At 50.8% G+C, this 21,957-nt stretch overlaps 1 protein-coding gene across 1 annotated transcript; it reads right to left on the reverse strand.

The window, feature by feature from the left end:
* Window positions 1-2,524: 2,524 nt before the first annotated feature.
* Window positions 2,525-21,088, reverse strand: LOC144735810 (NADPH oxidase 3-like). Its single transcript, XM_078618331.1, is given in 14 exon segments — window positions 2,525-3,433; window positions 5,301-5,425; window positions 6,171-6,340; window positions 8,059-8,203; window positions 8,205-8,262; window positions 9,365-9,552; window positions 10,422-10,514; window positions 11,457-11,589; window positions 13,549-13,730; window positions 16,571-16,849; window positions 17,367-17,389; window positions 17,731-17,815; window positions 18,378-18,488; window positions 20,334-21,088. Coding segments are annotated over 14 exon segments (1,788 nt in total). The 5' UTR covers window positions 20,403-21,088; the 3' UTR covers window positions 2,525-3,306.
* Between the last annotated feature and the right edge of the window lie 869 nt (window positions 21,089-21,957).

The raw sequence follows: 21,957 nt of genomic DNA on the forward strand, positions 1-21,957 counted from the left end.
GGGGCCAAAGGGTGGGCGATGGACGTGGAAGCGCTTGTGCCCCCCGCAGCAGCCCGATAACATTGGGGCGGCAGCCGCCGGTCTCCCGAACGCACATTCGGGAATTGTTGATCAATTTAAATGCGTTGTTAAAACAATGAGGATTGTGACTTTGTTTTTTACCCTTTCTGGCAATAAAACAGGAGGTGTGTTTATATGTTCAAACACCAAATTGATGATACATTTTGCAGGTCTGCTTTGACCACACGTTACCTGTGGGAAAGCATGCACACAAACATGCTCTGATAAGAATGGCGGGATGCATTGTTTATTAAACTGATCGTCCTCCACGAGAGACGGCAGACTTCTTGATGGCCAAGTCTCTGTCTCTGTGCCAGACCAGAGAACGCCAAAAGGCGAACAGCACAAAGACAATGCAATTATTGAGCAGTTCTATCTATGGGACCTTTTTTCCAGTCTCAAAATGATGAAACTTTAGTAGCTAATTCCCTCTTCCTGATGACGAACGCTTGTGTTGCGATCGAAACGTCGTTTTTTGAAAGTTTTTGTAATTTTCTTTGAACCTATCTACGTGACTTTACCGAAAGACCCAAAGAATATGATGAAACAGTGATAGGTTTACCTATAAATGCTCTGCGACGCTGCAGTGTCTTTGTCCCGTTCGCCTTGTGCTGTCCTCTGGTCTAACACTGGCGGTGAGACTGGGCCTTAAAGAAAGCTGTCCCTGGTGTAGACCAATCAGTCTCAAAGACAATGCGTATAACATGACCAGAGCATGTTTATTTGCCTGTGTTGCCCACAAGTAACGTGCGTGGTCGATGCAGACTTGATCCCTTGCAAGAGGTATCATCTCTTTGGTGCTTGAACATCTAAACACAACTCCTTTCTTATTGCCAAAAAGGGTCAACACCGATTCATGTTTCATCATTTTTGATACTGGCAAAACAAGGACCCATCGATATTGCGTCGTTGTTGTTGTTGTTAAGTAAATCTTGATTTGTTGTTAAGTAACGTTTGTTATTTGACAGTGAAGTTGATCGTTTTACTGGTAGGAACGAAGTGGACCAGACCACCAATAGATTATATCGTCCGACCGTTTGTCCGTCCGTCCGTCCGTCCGCGTCCGTTTGTCCGTCCGTCCGTCCGACAAGATGGCCGCCCGCTCCCCCTGCGCGCGTGTGTGTGTGTGCGTGTGTGTTTGCGTGCGTGCGTGTGTGTGCGTGTGTATGCGCGTGTGTGTGCGTGTGTGTGCGTGTCTGTGTGTGCGTGCGTGTGTATATGTGTGACTGTGTGCGTGTGTGTGCGTGCGTGTGTGCGTGTCCGGCCCACTCGAGCGGCGTGATGAATGGGCGCTATTGGGCTTCGGATCGTTATTCACGGCGAACTGGAAGCGTAGCAACACAACTTCATTACGTGTGCGTGTGCGTGCGTGCATGTATGTGTGTGTGCGTGCGGTGTGTGTGCGTGTGTGTGTGCGTGTGTACGTTTATGCGCGTGTGTGCGCGTGTGCGTGTGTGTGCGGTCGATATCCCTGTACCGGTATTAGTATTATTCCTACCAGCCCACCCCGCAGGGTCCTGTTATTGTTCAGTTAATTCGGCCCACCGAAGACTCGTGTCCCCTTCCGTCGTATCCCGTCTGTGGATATCAAAACAAACCTTGGGCGCTGCGTCTCATCATTCGGTAACTCGTTATTTTTTGCACGTACTATGAAGAAAAGGGCCATTGACCGAAACGTTGCCTATTATATATTTCCTTTTAAGGCTGACTGTGTTGGTGTTTAAATATATATATACAGGGACTCCCCTACTTACGGACGAGTTAGGTTCCTGAAGGCTGTTCGTAAGTCCATTCGTTCGTAGTCCAACTTCACTCCTGTCGATTCCAAACGTGTTGTACGGCATGTACACTAAACACGGGGAGTGGCTTTAAAAGTTGTATAATCCCCTGTAGATGCCACTGGTTCTTCATGTTCTGCAGATGTAGATGCCACTGGTTCTTCACGTTCTGTAGATGTAGATGCCACTGGGTCTTCATGTTCTGCAGACTTAGATGCCACTGGTTCTTCATGTTCTGCAGATGTAGATGCCACTGGTTCTCCATGTTCTGCAGATGTAGATGCCACTGGTTCTTCATGTTCTGCAGATGTAGATGCCACCACCGCCATCTATTGCACGGCGGTTGAACTTACGACTCTCGATCTGAACATGCAACTGGACATACGTACAGGTTTGTTCGTATCTCTGAAAGTTCGTAAGTCGAATATTCGTAAATAGAGTGCCTGTATTTTATAATCCGAAAGGTGAGTGTGTTGACCATATTCGTGTGAGGTTGCTGCGTCTTACTCTCCGGCGCATCTTATATTTGGGACAATAAACACGGCGACTGGAAACACTGCGAAGTTACACGCGGAGTGATTGTTTAACAACAACAATAACACAACACGGTATGTATGGAGATGGTTACTGTGAGTACATTTTTATTTATTTCGGTACTGCTAACAAAGTGTCAAAAACAGCCAGAGCGAATGCGAGCAGAGTATTAATCGAGCTGTGGGTTAAATGTTTAACGCACTCTGCGAGTGGATAAACTATCAAAGCATGATGAATATTTAAATAAAACAATAGTTTAGTGTATGGTTTCACTTATTTGGCCGCAATGAATGTCCACATCATGATGATAAGCCACTTCGTTGAGCTATCATTTGTGATAGCCACGTCGCTTCTGAAGAAAAGCGATATAGCCCTCACCTGGAAAAAATAGTTCAGTTTTAGTTGTTTTTTTGTTTAAATGAAAGCAATATTAAGTAATTAAAAACATGCCCCCTCTTACCGCATGTGTGTCCACATTGTTCAGGAAGATCACTAGGAGTAGAATGATGATAATAACGATAATGTAGAGACAAGGCCACCACATGGAACTCAACGCGCTGGGTGAAGTGGGAAAATGTACAAAATGCACCTCTCACATTACACCCCTCGAAAACACCGGTCGTGTCAGCATCGAACCGACCGCATCACGGAATCAACAGGCCGATGCGGACGGCTCCTTCATGAATGGTAAATTAGAGACAATCCAGCTACACAGGAATAAAGGAACGATAGATGTTAGGATAGTTTAGATGATGCTGTTGGTTAAACCAGGCTGTTGTGATGACAGCTGTTGGTTGTAACAGCCTGTTGTGATGACAGCTGTTGGTTGTGACAGCCTGTTGTGGTGACAGCTGTTGTGATGACAGCTGTTGTTTGAGACACGCTGTTGTGATGACAGCTGGTAGGTGCACGAGACGCGCTGTGTGGGGCTCTGTCAGTCCGCCTCTTGGTGGAACCTGAAGGCCGCCCGGTCCGGCCCCGCGCTGCAGTGGCGAGCGCAGCGTCGACGAACGCCCTCGCACAGGGCGCGGGGTCCGCACGCGAACACTCCGACCTCCACCCTGCACACACAAAGACAAAGACCCCCCGTATAGTCTGTAACAGACTGCTGGGGAAAGTGCTGTAAGCGAGCACCTATCGAAGTCGAAACGGCACGCAAGGGCACCATGCCCGGCCGCGTTTTGTCTCCCCAGTAGCGATGTGTACACACCGCACCGGATTACTCAGTTGAGGCTGAGGAGTGGCCCCGAACCGGTTCAGGGAACCATCACTGGCGAACCAGGGATCGAACCCAGATCGTCAGGTTCGTAGCGCAGCGTGCCGACTGCTACGCCACTGCTCCGCGCTTCCACCCTGCACACACGCAGAGGTCCCCAGGCATGGGGGGGGGGGGCTTCTTGCTGGTATCAAGATGATATACATCTTAACACCTGAACGTCGTGGGGCACTGCGGTGGCGAGATATGATCTCCCTCGTCTGCTATGCAAGAGGTCGTGGGTTCGATCCTGATCCAGACACCCAGTTGTATATTTGGACTTTCGCGAGCAATGTCATCCATAATAGAGGTTTTTGGGTAAGATCGCTTAAATATATAAATGTGTCGTTAAGTTCAAAGGGCTCGCATAATGTACGTTGACTCAGTAATCCCCCCCCCCCACTTTGCGTAAGAGCGCAGAAGCGTGGTCACCACATCTACGTCTCTATATAAGGAACGAAACAGGTGGACTTCTCCACAAATCTGGCTGTTGCCTGATGAAGCTGGTTGTAATAACAGGCGAAACGTCGTACTCAAATTGTAAATGTTGTGGCTTGGCTCTCCAACACACCGGTGTGCTGTACTAGTGACGAATTGGCACGTTCTGTTTACGTGACAACCCTTACTAGTTGGCTGTGTCGGGTGGTGGTGGGTTTAACGACACATTTATATATTCACCCGATCTAACAAAAAAAACCTCTATTATGGATGTATACGTGGAGTTTGCATGTCTCTGTTTTCCCGTGGTCGCATTAATTTTTATCCGGGTTCTCTGGTTTTTCCACACGATGAGCCACTACGTTGAGCTATCATTAGTGGCCAGGTCGCTTCTGAAAAAGATTCTAATAGCTCAGTGGGCATTAACTGGTAAAATAAAAATAAATTGATGGGTTGAGTTTATTATTGCACAGATAGCCTTTAACAGTCAGGCCCATTGCTGTTAGCGAGCACAATGTGATCACTGGTACGGCACACGAGGGAGTGGTGTAGCCAGCAACACCGCGTTCGTCTCCACAACAGTGCTGATGTTTACACACCGCACCAGGCACTCATTTATGGCTGAGTCGATCTAGGAGAGGCCCAGCACAGACTCAGATATCGCTGGATGTTATCCGTGGCCCAGAATCGAACCCAGGTGGCCGGGTTCGTAGTGCAGTGCGCGGCCCACCGTACCATCGCTCCCCGCACACAACACACCATGGGTAATAAATTAGATCTTTAAAAAAAACGGATTTAAACACGGCCAGCTAAATAAAGGTTTGAACACAGCATGGTGTCAGTATCCTAATCTCTGAGCCACCAGTCAATCTCTGCTACTATACTGCTACTATACACCCACTACTAGACACTACATATCTGTCAACCCCTTATCAGTGCCCGACCTTATCACAGACCAACTCAGACCTTATTGGTCACCCCGTGCCCCTTATACATCTCAACGTTCATCCTACAAAGTCCCATCACAAGAGAGAGACTCAAATAGACAAAAAAAATGTCCTATTGAAACGGCTGTATGCCGTATGGATCTGAAAACTCAATTTCCCTGTACGAGAATACGGGGTAAGCCGTGTGGGTTGACGCGGAATGGGATTCATCTTGAGGAGCCTTGAGAGTGGACGGGCAGTCCGACTGGAGAGTTTGGCGAGCTCCGATCCCGGTCGCAAGGCCCTCACCCCGGGTGCGCGCGGGCAATCTGATCCAGCTCGACGCTCCAGTTCGGACGTCCGAACCACGTCTTCTGCCTCAGCCCCGTGATGGTGTCCTCTGCCTCGTCCCAGTGAAGGGCGATGTGGACGGCCTGTGTGCGGTGGGGGGTGAGAGGGGGTGAGAGGGGGTTAAACATTTCTCAACACGGCGGCGAGGGGTCAAGGGGCACTGGGCTGGACTTGCAGGCCATGACTTCACCCGTCTCCAAGTCCATCTCCGGACGCGACAATTCAAACAATGGGGGGAGGGGGGGGGAGTTTCTTAAATCCAACCGCCTTTGTTCGCCCCGCAGTATCAATGTGTTTTTACACCGCAGTTAAAATTGATCGGCAGCTCGAGAGAGGTGGGGTAAAGCGTGAGTATTGTCGCCTCTGGCCAGCGGGGTAAACGAGTATAGTAGTGTATAATAGTGTATAGTAGTGTATAGTGTAGTGTATAGTGCAGTGTATAGTAGTGTATAATAGTGTAGTGTATAGTAGTGTAGTGTATATAGTGCAGTGTTTCTTAACCTGGGTTGCACGCAACCCCTTGGGGGTGCGAGATGCCGTGTCTGGGGTTGCGAGATATGGACAGATTGTTTTGAAGGTAAAATAATCTAGAACGCAAATTAAGTACGGGCACGTAAGTTACAACTTACTTGTTTCACCAAACCCTGCGTAGTTATTCACATAACACGGGAGACAGGATGGTCATGATCGATGAGATCGCGTCGCAGGATCGGTGTTTTGAGAATGGGATTAAGGAGCGGTGTCTTCAGTTGGGGCTGATTAATTGTCAGGTTCGGCGTGGCAGAGATCGTGCAGTTGGGTGCACATAGCCTGGCACGGCCTGGCCACCTGTGTCTCGTCCCAGCGGGTGAGGTAGAGTTTGTAGCGGAGCTGGTGGCTGCACCCAGTCTCCATGAGATGTCTCTCCAGAGATCGCAGGGGCTCGCAGAGCCAGGCGAAGGAAGACGGCTCCCGGCATATCCAGTACAGGTACACCTGTATCAGAGACAGAGATCCCCCTTCACAGGCTGTTGGGGCAAGTGCTGTTAGCGAGCAGCATCAATGAAGGCGGGCACGGCACACAAGTGGGTGGATGGCCAGCACCACGCACGGCACAATTTTGTCTCTCCAGTGGCGATGCTTACTATACACCGGGTACTAATTTGGGGCTGAGTCGACCTAGGGGAGACCCAGGACCAGTTCAGGTGATCGTCGCTGGTGTCGACCGTGAGCGGGAATCGAACTTAGGTCGCCGGGTTCGTAGCGCAACGCGCTAGCCACTACACTACCATGTCCCACTCACACCACCACGACGTGCGGACACACACATAACCTGCACCCACTTCGACACACACACACAGCCTGTACCCACTTACACATACACACAGCCTGTACCCACTTACACACACACACAGCCTGTACCCACTTACACACACACACATAGCCTGCACCCACTTACGCACACACACAGCCTGTACCCACTTACACACACACAGCCTGTACCCACTTACACATACACACAGCTTGTACCCACTTACACACACACACATAGCCTGCACCCACTTACGCACACACACAGCCTGTACCCACTTACACACACACAGCCTGTACCCACTTACACACACACACACAGCCTGTACCCACTTACACATACACACAGAGACAGTACCCACTTACACACACACACACAGCCTGTACCCACTTACACACACACACAGCTTGTACCCACTTACACACACACACACAGAGACAGTACCCACTTACACACACACACATAGCCTGTACCCACTTACACACACACATAGCCTGTACCCACTTACACACACACACACAGCCTGTACCCACTTACACACACACACAGAGACAGTACCCACTTACACACACACACATAGCCTGTACCCACTTACACACACACACACAGCCTGTACCCACTTACACACACACACATAGCCTGTACCCACTTACACACACACATAGCCTGTACCACCAAGTATTAAGGCCTACACACACGGGTACGTAATTATTCCACATGTCTACCACCTACTTATCTGTGGCCAGGTGCGCTATTGTTTTTGACACTAATTGTCTCAATAAATCTTGACTTAAAGCTTTCGTGACTGCAGCCATTCATATTATTTGGATCTTTCGGTAAAGTCACGTAGATATGTTCAAAGAAAATAACAAAAATAATACATTTGTTAGAGGGTGTAATGGTTACTTTACCGAAAGACCCAAAGAATATGTCTCAATAAATTCAACCGCATGGCGTCACTGGTAGCGGCCAGTCTATGTTTGTGCCGTAAGCCCCCTTCCACCCGACACAGCCAACGAACAAAGTTGTCACGTGATGAACAATCATCCCAAGTGCTGCTCCAGCAGCGCTTACGCCGCCTTGTTGGCACAGAACGATGCGCACGCATTTAACGATTGGGAAGTCCGACGTTTCGTCGGTAAGTCACAGCCAGTATCGTCAGGCGGTTGCCAGAAACGTGCAACAATGTCCTCCCGACTCGGGCCGTAGCAACTTCACGAGTTCGCTGCGTCGGGTCGAGGGTTTCTGACGCATTTCACGACTTTGCCCTCCGGTCGTGTTTTTTGGACTGTGATCGTTGTTGTTGTAACGTTCTTACCCCGTGCTCTTACTGGACTCTGTGAAAAAAAGAGCTTTATAGCTCATCGGATATTCTCCAGTATCAATAAATATTCTGAATCTGAACCAAAGAAACGTAACCATTACACCCAGCCGCGACAGTGCACATCTCAAACCCAACGCTTAAATGTGTAACCACCGTGGTGTGCCGGGTTGCCCCCGCGAGCCAGGAGCCCAGGTAGGCCGCGAAGGGTGTGATGCCAATCCCCGCGGCAATGAGCACGCTCACGGGGGTAGCGATCCACGTCCCGGGAGGAGCCCACGAAGGGGCCATCCACGCAGAGCCTGGGGGGGGGGGGGGGGGCGCACGGTGTGAGCCGTCGGGCGTGTCAGGAGTCCCACCACGCAGACTGCCCCGCGCGTGGCTATGATCAGGGTGGGCCAACCTGCCCAGGGTTGGCACCCCAACCCAAGACGGGAATTGGCATCCGTGTTCGGGGTGGTCGTGGGGTTGCTGTGCTGAGATGTGTTACCTGTCAAAGTAAAAACAACTAAAACGTGTTTTTAATCGTTCCAGGTAAGGCCCACTGAGCGATGTGGCTCCTTTAAAGAAGCGTCCTGGCCACAATCGATAGCCCCACGAGGTGGCCTATCGCGTGGAAATGTATCGCAGCCAAACGCTCTGAACGCGTGATGGTGATTCTAAATGTGGAGGGAAAAGCCGAAGGACCCGGAGACAAAACCACGCGACCACGGGGAGAGAGACACGCAAACTCCAAATATACAGCAGCAGGCGTCAGGGTCGGAGTCGAACTCACAACCTACTGTACACCAGGCGAGGTAGTTAACATCTCCTGGTCACCGCGGTGCCCCATGTGGCATCTGACAAGTCGCTTTCGTTTGGCTGTTGGGAATCTTTGGCATTTGGACTGAACGGCGAGATCCCTGCCCGTGGTCTGGTGTCTCTTTCGAAACTTGCAGCGACCCACAATTCTTAGACTCGCAAATTGTGACCGGTATTTATCTTAGTTTGTACACTAATTATCATTAAATGTATTAACGTGCAATGAACGCATCACCGTTATGTAATGTGAACGGCATGTTGATGTTATAAAGGTAATGTTATATTGTCTATGTCAGCGTTGAGATATGCTTTTTATGTAAATGGTATTTTACATGTCAGTGTTGATTTAGATATCGTTGACGCTAACTGTTATTACCCATGTTGTCTATCCTTGATGCTGTTGACGCTCCTAAGTTACCCTGTTGTTGGTGTCGTCAGGGTTTATGTTAACGGTTGTTGTTGTTATGCCCTTATCAACACTTGCGATCATTTGGGATGTTGTTAACCTCCAGTGATAACTCTCAATGTGGTTTGTCGTTGTTGTTTATTGTGGTTGTTCTTTGTGACGTAATCAACCTGGGAGGCTCGCTGCCCCCAGCGCGCGCGCACCGCCTCAGCAACGCGCGCGTCCAGTCGCCATCCGCGTGCACGTGCAGGCTCCCCGCCCCCTCCCCTCCCCCGCCCCGCCCCACCCACGTGAGCGTGAGCGCGTGCCACTGTGCGCGCGACACGGAGGCGCAGCGCACGAGCACGTGGTCGCCGGGGCGCGCGCGCGCCGGGCAGCCCAGCACGCGCACCTCCAGCACGTGACCCGGGTGCTCGCGCACCTGGGGGGTGGGGTGGTGAAGGAGTGGAGTGAAGTGGGTGAAGCTGTCACGTGGTGGTGAAGTGGATGAGGCTGCCACGTGGTGGTGGTGAAGGGGGTGAGGCTGTCACATGGTGGTGAAGCTGCCACGTGGTGGCTCAGTCCCGACCCGGGTTGTTGGGATCCTGCTGCTGCTGTTAACTGCTGTGGGGTGACCAATACGATCTAAATTGGTCTGTAACGAGGTAGAGCACCGATAAGGGGTTGACAGCTCTGCTTCAATGATGCTGCTCCTCCTGCCGCTTAACCTAGAGGCGGCCTCGTGGTGGCACATCCACACGGTTCGTCGCAGAGCCACGGCCACTCCGCTGGTGGTGCTGTGCTTGTGTGTTACCCGCGGCAGCGATGCCCCTGACGTTGTTTACAAGAGTAAACTCTGAATATTTGTGTTCATCTTAGCAGGTAAGAAGCGACCTGGCTATCACGAATGATTGACACACCATCGCGTGGAAATGTAGAGCAGGCACATACTCTAGATGCGTGCTGTTGATTCTAAATGTGGAGGGGAAAACCGGAGGATCCGAAGAAAAATCCACGCGACCACGGGGAGAGAGAGACACGGGGAGTGAGAGAGACACGGGGAGTGGGAGAGACACCGCAAACTCCAAATAGACAGCAGGCGTCAGGGTCGGGATCGAACTCACGACTTCCTTCATGCCAGGCGAGGTAGTTAACAGGCAGAGAACACTTCCAAAGTACACATACAGCACACCTGTACAACACAGACACAGCACACCTGTACAATAGGCAGCGATTCTTCTGAAGGGCAGGCGCACGGGGAACGAGAGGGCAACTTGTTACCTTGGTCACGACCGTCGGGTGACAGCAGCAATAGCAGCGCAACAGCTGCTCACCCGCGTACAACAGCAGCGGGAGCAGCAGCCAGCGCCACGTCTGTGGGGCACAACAACAACAACGCAGCAGCAGCAGCAGCCAGCGTCACGTCTGTGGGGCACAACATCAACAACGCAGTGGGCACCGCACGTGCTGACCGGGAGCCGAGGTGGTTTGGTGGTGAGGGTGGTGGTGGTGATGATGGTGGTGGTGATGATGGTGGTGGTGGTTTGGTGGTGATGGTGGTGATGATGGTGGGGAGCGGTGGTGTAGTGGTTAGCACTACGCTGCGCTACGAACCCGGCGACCCGAGTTCGATTCCCGCTCAAGGTCAACTGCCAGTGACGATTGTCTGAACCGGTCCTGGGCCTCCCCTAGGTCGACTCGGCTTCAAGTGAATAACCTGGTGCGGTGTGTAGTAAACATCGCCACTGGGGAGACAAAGGCGGCCGGGCGTGGTGTTGGCCGTCCACCCCCCTCATGCGCCGTGCCGGCCTTCATAGGTGGCGCTACTCGCTAACAGCTCTTGCCCCAACAGTCTGTGAAGGTTATACGGGGGATCTTTATCTTTGATGGTGATGTTCACTGAGGCAATGATGATGGTGTTCACCGATAGGAATACTGTAGTGGTTTGTTTCTGCTGCTGCTGCTGCAAGCGGATGCTGGTGATTATTGCACTGATCCTGCTTTTGCTGATGATTCTGATTATGATGGTGGTGCTGATGATGACACTGACGATGATGATGCTGACGACCAAGCTGATGATGACACTGATGGTGCTACTGCTGATGATACTGCTGATGATACTGACGATTATATTGATTGTGATGGGGATCAAACTGATGATGACACTGATCGTGCTGCTGTTGCTGCTGATGACACTGATGTTGACACTGACACTGACGATGACACTGCTGATGACACAGCTGATGACACTGATGGTGCTGTTGCTGCCGATGACACTGACGATGATGGCGAAGCTGCTGATGCTGCCTGCGTCACCATGGGAGGGTTGCCGCTGAACTGCGGTGTGGGACACGCGGCCTCGCGCCCGCCCCACTGCTCGTGCCGGGCGTAGCACCACGTGATGTTGTGTTCCCGCAGGCTGGCCTCCGTCTGGCCACGCACCACTCGCCTGCAACAGCAGCACCAGCAGGAACAACAGCAGCAGCACCAGCAGTACCAGCAGTTAGCAACACCAGCAGTTAGCAGCAGCCGCACCAGTAGCAGTACCAGCAGCAGGAGCAGCAGCAGCAGCAGCATGAGCAGCAGCACCAGCAGCTGAATGACCAGCAGCAGCACCAGCAGCAGCAGCATTCCCCCCAGGTCACTCTTGCAAATGAGACTCATCCTGGTCGCTCCTGAATTCTCACCTGGCTGAGAAGTTGCAACAACACCACAAGTAATGAGCCCCCGGGCTCTGGAGACCACCTGGAGAAGATTCCAGGCACGCGTTGACAATGATGGCGAATAAGTAGAGCAGGCCGGCCATCTGGCCTGCTCTAGACCAATTCCTCGACCACATCCTACCAATTCCTTGACCAATTCCTTGACCACATCAATTCCATACACCCAGCCATCAGATTTACCATGGAAGTCGAAAAAGATAGCAAGCTACCTTTTTTGGATGTCCTAATAAAAAAGAGACCTGAAGGTTCAATGAGCCACTCTGTCTACAGGAAAGCTACCCATACGGATGGCGTCTACAAACTAAGTTGCCTCTGTGGTGGCAGTTACATTGGAGAAACCAAACGATGTCTCGGACCGCATCCGTGAACATAAAGCAGACCTGAAACACGGTAGGACCAACACCTTAGCCGTGGCAGATCACTGTTATAATTCAGTGGGCTCACATGACATTGACTTCTCCAAGACGGAGGTTCTCTGCAAGCCATCCGGCTACCATGAGAGATTCGTTCATGAGGCCATCCACATATACAAACACAGAGACAATTTCAACTGAGAAGATGGATTCTGGCTCAGCAATCATTGGAAGGACGTGATCAACCATTTCGGGTCTTGATTGATTGTGTTCACGTTTACGGTTACTTTCAGACCGCATTCCATTAGCTGGCATTGACTATATAGCTTTTGTATTTTCCTCACAGATCGGAGTTTTTTGCTCCGCTGCAAGTTTCCTGCTACCACCCTCCCATTGACATATTTCTTTGCTCCCTCTTAGTACCTTTAGTAAAATTTTCCTCCCTTTATTACTGCTAATCCTGCATAATACACGAGCATAATGACTTTGAGACCCCCCCCTACCGCCTACACATTCCACAAGGAGTGACTCACCCCATATCTGGATTTGTCATCAACATGCAAAATTCATCTGTTGATATGTAAACTCCTTTGTCAAGGCGCTCTCCTCCTCCCACCCAGCTTAAAATACGCTGCCAAGCTTAGCAGTGTTCATTAAGACGCTGTCTTTCAGACAGCTCTGTTTCTTCACCTGAGGACGGCTGCTTGCGTTGTGGCCGAAACGTCGTGAGAACTTTATTATGTTTTATTTTTATTATTTTATTATTTCCCTTCTACGTGACTTTACCGAAAGAACCAAGAATATGAATCCCTGCAGTTACAAAAGCTTTAAGTCGAAATTTAACATCTATTTGTTATCATGTCACAGCGTATTATTCGTTCTTTTCCATTAAAAACGATAGACCCATATAAGTGTTAACATTTATTGAAGCACCTTGTATGTGTATATAGAGAGCATAAGATAGCACAGCTGTCATCACATCCACGGACAGGGGTGGGGATGTGTCAGGAGGAGGCGAGGAGGGACGAGTTGAGAGGTTGAGAGGAGGGGCCAGGGGGAGAGAGAGGAGGACAAACTGGCGGCCGAGACTGTGACTCAAGAGAGCCCCTCGCCATGTGCTGAGCCTCTGTGCACCTCCTCACAATAATACTGACGAAGCGTATTTATTCACTTTTCCTGCATAGCTGGCGCTCTAACTGCACGACAGTCACATGTCACAAAGCATTTGCTCAATACATTGTTCTTATCTAGTCGGGGTTAAAGACGGGGTCAAGGTTCGGGTCGCGGTGAGCGCCAGGGTTAACGGTCAGAGGCCGGACGACGAGCGCTCACCCGAGCCCGTGGACGAGGAGGCCCGCGTACATCACGGGGGCGAGCAGGTGAGTGAACCAGAATATCTCGTAGTTGGCCCGGCGCACGCTCTCCCGCGACGAGGTGGCGACGAGCACGAGGCACGTCGTCATGAGCATCCCCGACGCGCCCGGAACGCCCGACAGGGACTCGCGCAGAGGACTCTTGGGGGGTGGAGCAGGGGGGGGGGGTTGGGATGAGGCATTCGTCAATTAGCGTAATCGGCGGTACACCGGTGGTGCCATGGTATTTAAAAAAAAATTTCGCAATAATAATTTTTTTCCTGCGATTCGCAACCCCGGTCAGAAAGTCAACATCGTGGTGTCGAACCGGTCGGATGACGGAACGTTCACACGAGCGGCTGAACACGAAGAAGCTTCTTCACACGCTGCTGCCGTAGAGCAGCACCCAACCTGGTGACGATTGGCTGGCTCCGTGCTCCAAACGCAACTTTGACTCCTCGTGCTCTAGACTTGGTCGGACGGTTCCTCGATGCAAAGAGACCCCAAATCAACGGCCAATATTGACCCTTTTCTAGCAAGTCTCAGTTGACTGAATAAGCCTTCGAATCGCGTCAAACTTGGCGAACCGGTCGATTCAAGACTGATAAAAAACTGATTTGCCGATTCAAATTTTGATTTTAGAACTGTGTTATGAGGACCGGTTGTGTTATGCTGAACCGGGGTACCGCCAATACGCCAAAATATGGGAATTGGCAACGGAGTTGAGGGCATTGTTAGACGTGTAAGTGGGGATTGTATGTGGATGAGAAATAGGGATTAGGTTCGGAATAGGAGAGTATGATAATAATGGGTTGGAAAATGAAATAGCATTGAGACTTTATTTTTAATTGAGATTGGTGAAATTTGTAATTTACTTTACAGCTGCTGAAGACTCATTGAATCAGAATATTTGTGAGGAATCCGGGCTCCGCCAGTGGCGAAAACAAGCGGCGTGCGACGCCCTCTCTTCCATGAGAGCCGCACGCTCAGTCTTGAACGTTAGTCGGGGGTCAATCTTACGAAAGCTCCGACCGAATGCACTGGTGAGTACGTAACATCGTTGTAATGTCGTCGTTAAAAGTTTTTTTTTTTTATAAATTGCTTGAAGACATTTATCATGTGGACAGTATCAATGACGGAATGTGCAGTGGACACCTACAGGGTATCTGCCCATGGGTCATGATGATGATTATGACAGTATCATTATTAAGGCTACCAATAATGAAGCTCTCATATATCCCTCATAGGTAAAACAATATATAGCGCTCTCGGTAACGCATCTCCATTGGAACCACGTTATAGTGACCTCTTATAGCGCTGATTCGTACAGCGCTCTCAGTAATGCATCTCCATGGGAACCACGTTATAATGACCTATAGCGCTGATTCGTACAGTGCTGTTGGTAACGCATCTCCATTGGAACCACATTATCGTGACCTCTTATAGCGCTGTTTAGTATAGCGATGTAGGTAACGCATCTCCATTGGAAGCATGTTAAAGTGACCTCCTATAGCGCTGTTTCCTATAGCGCACCGTTTACCAAGAACGCATCCTGAGCACGATAAGCGTTATGCCTGTATGTTATTCTTGCATGTGTCAATATGTTCAGGCGCTAGATGCCACTGACGTTGAGGTCTGCTGGATACGACGAGAGGACTTCAGCAGAGAGTTTGTAGTTTTGATAAGTCTTCCTCCACTGAAGGGGCACGGATTATAGTGGCTTGCTATGTGATACAGAGTTTGAAATGCGTGGCCACAATTGCATATCCTGTGGCTTATCTTTAATGTATCTCTATGGGTCTCTATAGTTCTGTATGCAACTCTATATATCTCTGTGTCTCTATGGGTTATTTGTTCGGTCAATAGTTTGGGTTACATGGCCGCAAACACACTACGATTGGCTTGCCTTAAATTTTTAGTGTATGAAGGAGATGTGCACATTGGCCTGTTGATGATGTGTCTTTTTTTTTTACAAAAGTCCAGAATGCTGACGGCTACACCATGCCACGGCGTCTCATGTTAAAATGTAACGCGGCACGGTTATTGTGATATCGCAAAATAATAATCGTGAGCTGAGTGCCGAGTGTGTGGTCTTGGTGAGGGGGCCCCGCGGTGGCTAAAAGATGTTAACTACCTCGCCCGGTATACAGGAGGTCGGGAGTTCGATCCCGACCCTGACGCCTGTCGCATATTTGGAGTTTGTGAGTTGGCTTGTTCTCCCCGTGGTTGCGTGGATTTTTTTTCCCTCCAGGTTCCACCAGGTTGTTCTCGCCACATTTTTTTATCGACATCCTGCGTTCATAGTTGTGTAATGTGAGGTTATATCTGGGTTGTTGACGGATTACAACTCGTCACGACGATTGGCTCTGCCGGTCCTGGTTCATAGCCAATGGGGGGAAGCCTAAGGGCGTGGCCCTGACGTAATGGAAAGGTGACAGCTGGTTGTAGAGGATTGGTTCTGCTGGCTTTAGCCACAGCCAATGGGGAAACGAGTCAGGGGCATGGTCCCGGGAGCCTCTGGAATATTCCATAGAGGCTAACCAGGATTGGTGGAAACGTACCACGTGACCCGGGTATTAAATAGGGGTGGAGACGAACGACAATGGGTCAGAACGGGAACGAACAGAGGAAGGGGGCCACGCGGGAGCGGGGCTCCGGGTTGCCACGTGGCAGTGGGTCTCTATCTATCCCTCTCACGCTGCCTGTCAGCAGCGTGAAGGAAAGCTGTAATGCAAAGTTGAATAAAAGACCGGATTCCAGAAGTCGCCTCAACGACCTTTATTACAGTTGTATGGCTGCGGTACATTTCCACACGACGACGACGACGATGACAACGAGCTACTTCGTTGAGCTGTCATTTGTGGCCAGGTCGCTTTTGAAAAAGAGCTCCACGTTATGGCTCAGTGGGGCCTTACCTGGTAAAATAAATACAAATAGCTTGGTTTAGTTGACGTGCGGGTGTATTGGGTGCGTAGCGGTTGAGGTTCAGGGCGAGTCACCACCGTGTTTGCGCGCCAGACTGGGTTCAGCCGCGTCTCGTTGGGATTCGTCCCCAGCGCAGAGAGCCGGGCGAGGAGGGAGTTGTCGTGAGCTCGGCTCGCCGCGCAGAATCGCTCGGATCCGAGGATGTGGGCCACGACGTGCACCGCTACAAAGACAAAGACCCCCGTGTAGCCTGAACAGACTGTTGGGGCAAGTGGTGTCAGCGAGCTACCTATGAAGGCCAGCACGGCACACGAGGGGGTGGGGGGCCAGCACCACGCCCGGCCGCCTTTGTCTCCCCCGGTAGCGATGTTAACACACCACACCAGGTACTCATTTGAGGCTGAGTCGACCTAGGGGAGGCCCAGGACCGGTTCAAATGATCGTCACTGGTGTTGCCCGTGAGCGGGAATCGAACTTGGTCGCCGGGTTCGTAGCGCAGCGCGCTAACCACTACACCACCGCTCCCCCCCCACACACACACAGACACACAGACAGCGCACTAACCACTACACCACCGCTCCCCCCCCACACACACACACACAGACAGCGCGATAACCACTACACCACCGCTCCCCCCACAGACACACACACAGACAGCGCGTTCACCGCTACACTACCGTTCCCCCCACACACACACAGACACACAGACAGCGCGCGAGACGTTACGCTACCACACAGACACACAAACACAAACCGATTCCCCCATTTAGCCTTTTGTCTTTCAAATCACTGTGGCGTTCTATGCCATACCGTGATGTTTTGTTGAGTTTAAGGCAGGGGTGGGGAACGTTCGGCCCGCGGGCCGTGTAAGGCCCGCGAACTCATTTGGTGTGGCCCTGCCAAGGCAACCGCAGGCGGGACTCGAAATTCAACAAATCTCGGAGCAAACCTGGAAAAGCAGTTGCGAGTAGCAGCAACATCATCAACACCAGCTCACATCACACGCCTCGCCAAAGAGAAGCAGTTCCAGCCATCGCATTAGGGCTGAGTTAATGAAATGTTTGACCAAATATAACGGGCTAATTTTTAAGTTGATAATTTTGTATGGCCCGCGAATGATGTTATAAATATCAAAATGGCCCTTGGCGGAAAAAAAGGTTCCCCACCCCTGGTTTAAGGCTACACCGGCATTTAACCGCGGCTTCTGAAGGCTATACTGGGTTGTAGATTTACCTACCTGTGAGTAGTACTATGGTATAGGCGATAGTCCGATGAAAATAACCACAGTGATCCATCTGCCTGCGAATTGCGGGTCTGCAGTGCTGAAACACACACGCACACGGCAGTCCATGTATTATAGGTTATCATCAGCCATGGTCGATCTCCTGCTGAATGAACCGAACGAAAGCCTCCCCAAGCCGTCACCACATATCTCCCGATCTTGCAATGTAATAAGCGGCATAGCACGTGAACTGATTTCATCGCTCCATCTCCCCGGTGGATGTGCTCTCGTTGCTTCGGTCTAATACATACACACACATGCACCCAATGAACAGGCTGTTGGGGCAAGTCAGCACCTATGAAGGCCGAAACGGCACACGAGGGGGTGGGTGGCCAACACTACGCCCGGCCGCCTTTGTCTTCCGAATGGTGATGTTTATACATCGCACCAGGTACTCATTTGCGGCTGAGTCGACCTAGGGGAAGCCCAGGACTGGTTCAGATCATCGTCACCGGTTTTGGCCATGAGCGGGAATCGAACCCAGGTCGTCAGGTTCGTAGCACAGCGTAGCGCTAACCGCAACACCACCGCTCCCCACATGTATATGAACGCGCGCACACGCACGCAGATGCACCCACGTGCGAGAGTCACGTGACAGTTACCCAGCATGCAGCGCGGACACGTGACATGAGGTGGCGGCACGTGGGCAGCAGGACCATGGTGCAGTTGAGGTTGAGGCACGCGGCTGAGGCGCGGGCCCACGACAGGGCGTCCTGCCTCGCGCACAGTGGCGGCAGCGCGAAGGCAGAGGGGGGGAGGGACACTTTAGCCCCCCACCCCCAAAGCAGCTCAAAGGGATGAAAAATAAGAATCGCTTTCTACCCTTTCTGGCGATAAAACAGGAGGTGTGTTAAGATGTTCGTTCAAACGCCAAATAGATGATACATTGTTCAGGTCTGCATTAACCACACACGTTACTTGTGGCAAAACATGCAAACGAACATGCTTCGACAACAATAATGTCATGCATTGTCTGTCAAACTGATTGGCCTACACCAGGGACAGCAGCCTTCTTTATGGCCTTGTCTCACCACCAGTGTCAGACCAGAGAACAGCGATAGGCGAACAGCACAAAGACACTGCAAGCCTCAGAGTATTATTATCTCAGGTCGAGCAGTTTTATCTATGGGATCTTTTTTGCCAGGATCGCAAATGATAAATCGATAAGAATACGTTTTTTTCCCGTTCTGGAAATATGCAAACAAACATCAGAGCATAGTTGTTGACATGTTTTGCCACAAGTACCGTGTGGCTAATGCAGACTTGATGCTTTGCAAAATGTAAAATCTATTTGGTGTTTGAACATCTTAAGCACCTCCTGTTACATTGCCAGAAAGGATAAACGCCCATTCTTCATTCTCATCATTTTGGGTACCGGCAGGCAAAAAGGTCACGTGGATAAAAGCTCAAGGGGAGTGCATCCTCCTCGTCCACATCTCGTAGCTGTAAGTCAGGCAGGACGTTTATCTACCCAGCAAATGGACACTTCAGGGCCAGTCGCCACCGGACTGGAGGACAATTCTTGATTTGGGTGACGAAAAAGAAAACGAAACAAAAATCTGAGCCAGTGGTGATATCACGCAAGGCCGGCCCACGCCACAGTTCCTCGCTGTATATTCCATTCCGGTCCTTCCTAAAAAAAACATCTCGTCTTGCCGAGACCAAGCCTGCTACTCCCTGCCTCCACGCCCCAAGCAACGACCTGGCCTACCCCTATCACTACCCCAACCTCAATCACTACCCCTATCACTACCCCTATCACTACCCCAACCTCAATCACTACCCCTATCACTACCCCTATCACTAACCCAACCCCCTATCACTACCCCTATTACTACCCCAACCCCCTATTACTACCCCTATCACTACCCCATCACTACCCCTATCACTAACCCAACACCCTATCGCTACCCCAACCTCAATCACTATCACTACCCCTATCACTACCCCAACCCCTATCACTACCCCTATAATTTCCCCAACCCCTATCACGACCCCTGACCAAACCCCTCCTTAACCACTCCGCCTGCCCTCCCGTCACCAGCATCTACGCCACCCCCTGTTAATAACAACCCCACTCTTTATTTTAACCGCTGTCATCTAAATGTACAATTGTATCATTCTTGTAAAGCCCCTTACATAAAGGCGCTTTATGAATCAATATATAAGACAATTCAACAGTGGCATTCTCAGCCATGGTGAAAAAAACGCACACACAGATGCTCAAGACAAAGACGACTCGCACACACGCACGTGCACATGGACACACAACACGGAGACAAATATGTACAGCAGCAAGCACGTGCATATGTCAAACAGACAGACACACACAGACGGACACGTACACAACCAAAACATTGGGGCTTGATTTCTCACTCCACGTTCACCAGAACGCTGCTTAGGCTAGCGCTGAGTAGTGATTGTTGGCGTAAGGCACTACCACGAGAGTAACCGGGCGCTACAATAATGATCGTACACATCATGTGAGGGCAGAGTAATGCGAGGTGGCTGAAGGCAGAGTACTGGCGGCGATGGAGTAGGAGGAAGATTTGACTCACCCCCACGAGAGCACGGGTGTAGAAGTAGCGGTCGGAGCGAGAGAACTTGGCGTAAGAAAATCCGAGCATCAGCAAGTTCACGAGCAGCCATGCGGCCTGCAAGCAGCGTCAGCAGCAAGGGCAGCAGCAGCAGCATCATCATCATCGGCGGCAGTGGCAGTATCAGCAGCGGCAGTATCGTCAGCAGCAGCTGCATCATCATCATCGGCGGCAGTATCAGCAGCAGCAGTATCATCATCATCATCGGCGGCAGTATCAGCAGTGGCAGTATCGTCATCATCGGCGGCAGTATCAGCAGCGGCAGTATCAGCAGCGGCAGTATCATCATCAGCAGCAGTGGTACGATCATCAATATCAGCGGCAGTATCATCATCATTAGAAGCGGCAGTATCATCAGCAGCAGCAGTATTAGCATCAACAGCTGCATTATCATTATCAATATCTACATCAGCAGTAATAACAGCATCATCAGTGACTCGAATAGCATCGGCAACAGTGGAATAATCATCTACACGTAGTCGTCAGTAGCACCAGCAGCGGTACATTAAGAGGCAGTAGCAGTGGCATCATGTTGAGCATTTTTCGTAAATCACGAAACAATCAGGACGCACCAATTATCGGCTCGGAATCAGAGCCTAACAAACTTAAAATCAATTGACGTAGCGAATGTAACACCTCTCATCTTGTCTATGCGGGTATCCCTCGATATACGGAAGGGATGCGCTCTTCAAAAAATCCCGCGCTAAGCGACATTTCGAAAATTGGAACGGCTACTCGTTCCCCACTCATTTAACACCAAAAGTACGGGCTGCGCTTCGGACAGTCATTTCAACTGGAACTCCCAACCCCCAAAAAATTACAATACACCCACAATCGCATTTCACAAAATAATAATAATTAGCAATCGCGAAGGACACACAAACTATTGAAACGATTGAATAATAACGACTCTAAAACAAAACCAAACTCACCAACAAGAGGAAAACTGTTGCGCTTTGGAATGTCATGGCAAAGGTGACGCGGAGACGCCATTGCACTGCCGGGGCGGGGGGGGCATTATGACGTCAGTCGCGGATGCACGAGGCAGCCCCCCGCCCCCCCCCACTTTGGTGGCTTCTCGTGCGGTGATTTTTTTTTCTCGTTGCGCGCGCCCGTTTCGCCCGTGGTGTGGTGGGGAAAAACTCAATTGTCCGCTCGTCCGAAAAGTCGCCCCAATTTGAGGGTTTACTTTTTTTTTGAGTTCGCGCGAAAAAAACATTTCTTCCGTAAAGCCGCACGTTCGTGTGAAGTCTGAGGGACACCCATCTGCCTGTTTCATCAGCTCACTGACATTGGCCGTCCCTTGCCCACGTCGCTCATTGACTGCTTGGCACCTCGATATCTTCCGTCTTGAAGAGCCAGCGGCGTCTCCCGTCTCTTGTCGCACCTCTGCCGTTGGCCCGCGTTGCCCGCACCACCGTGACCACATCTCTGTGTCTCTGTGTGCATCTCTCCCGTCATCTCGCGAGGAGTTGCACATCGGAAGGAGCGGAGGGCAAAGGAATCCTTGCCGAGGAACCTCCTATGGGGCCAGCAACCCGAACTATGGGTGTGCGTCGCGCTGCGAACCCGAGATCGACTCGGC

This window comes from Lampetra planeri, chromosome 57 (genome assembly GCF_965212315.1).
Source record: "Lampetra planeri chromosome 57, kcLamPlan1.2.h2, whole genome shotgun sequence".
Taxonomy (NCBI): Eukaryota; Metazoa; Chordata; class Hyperoartia; order Petromyzontiformes; family Petromyzontidae; genus Lampetra; species Lampetra planeri.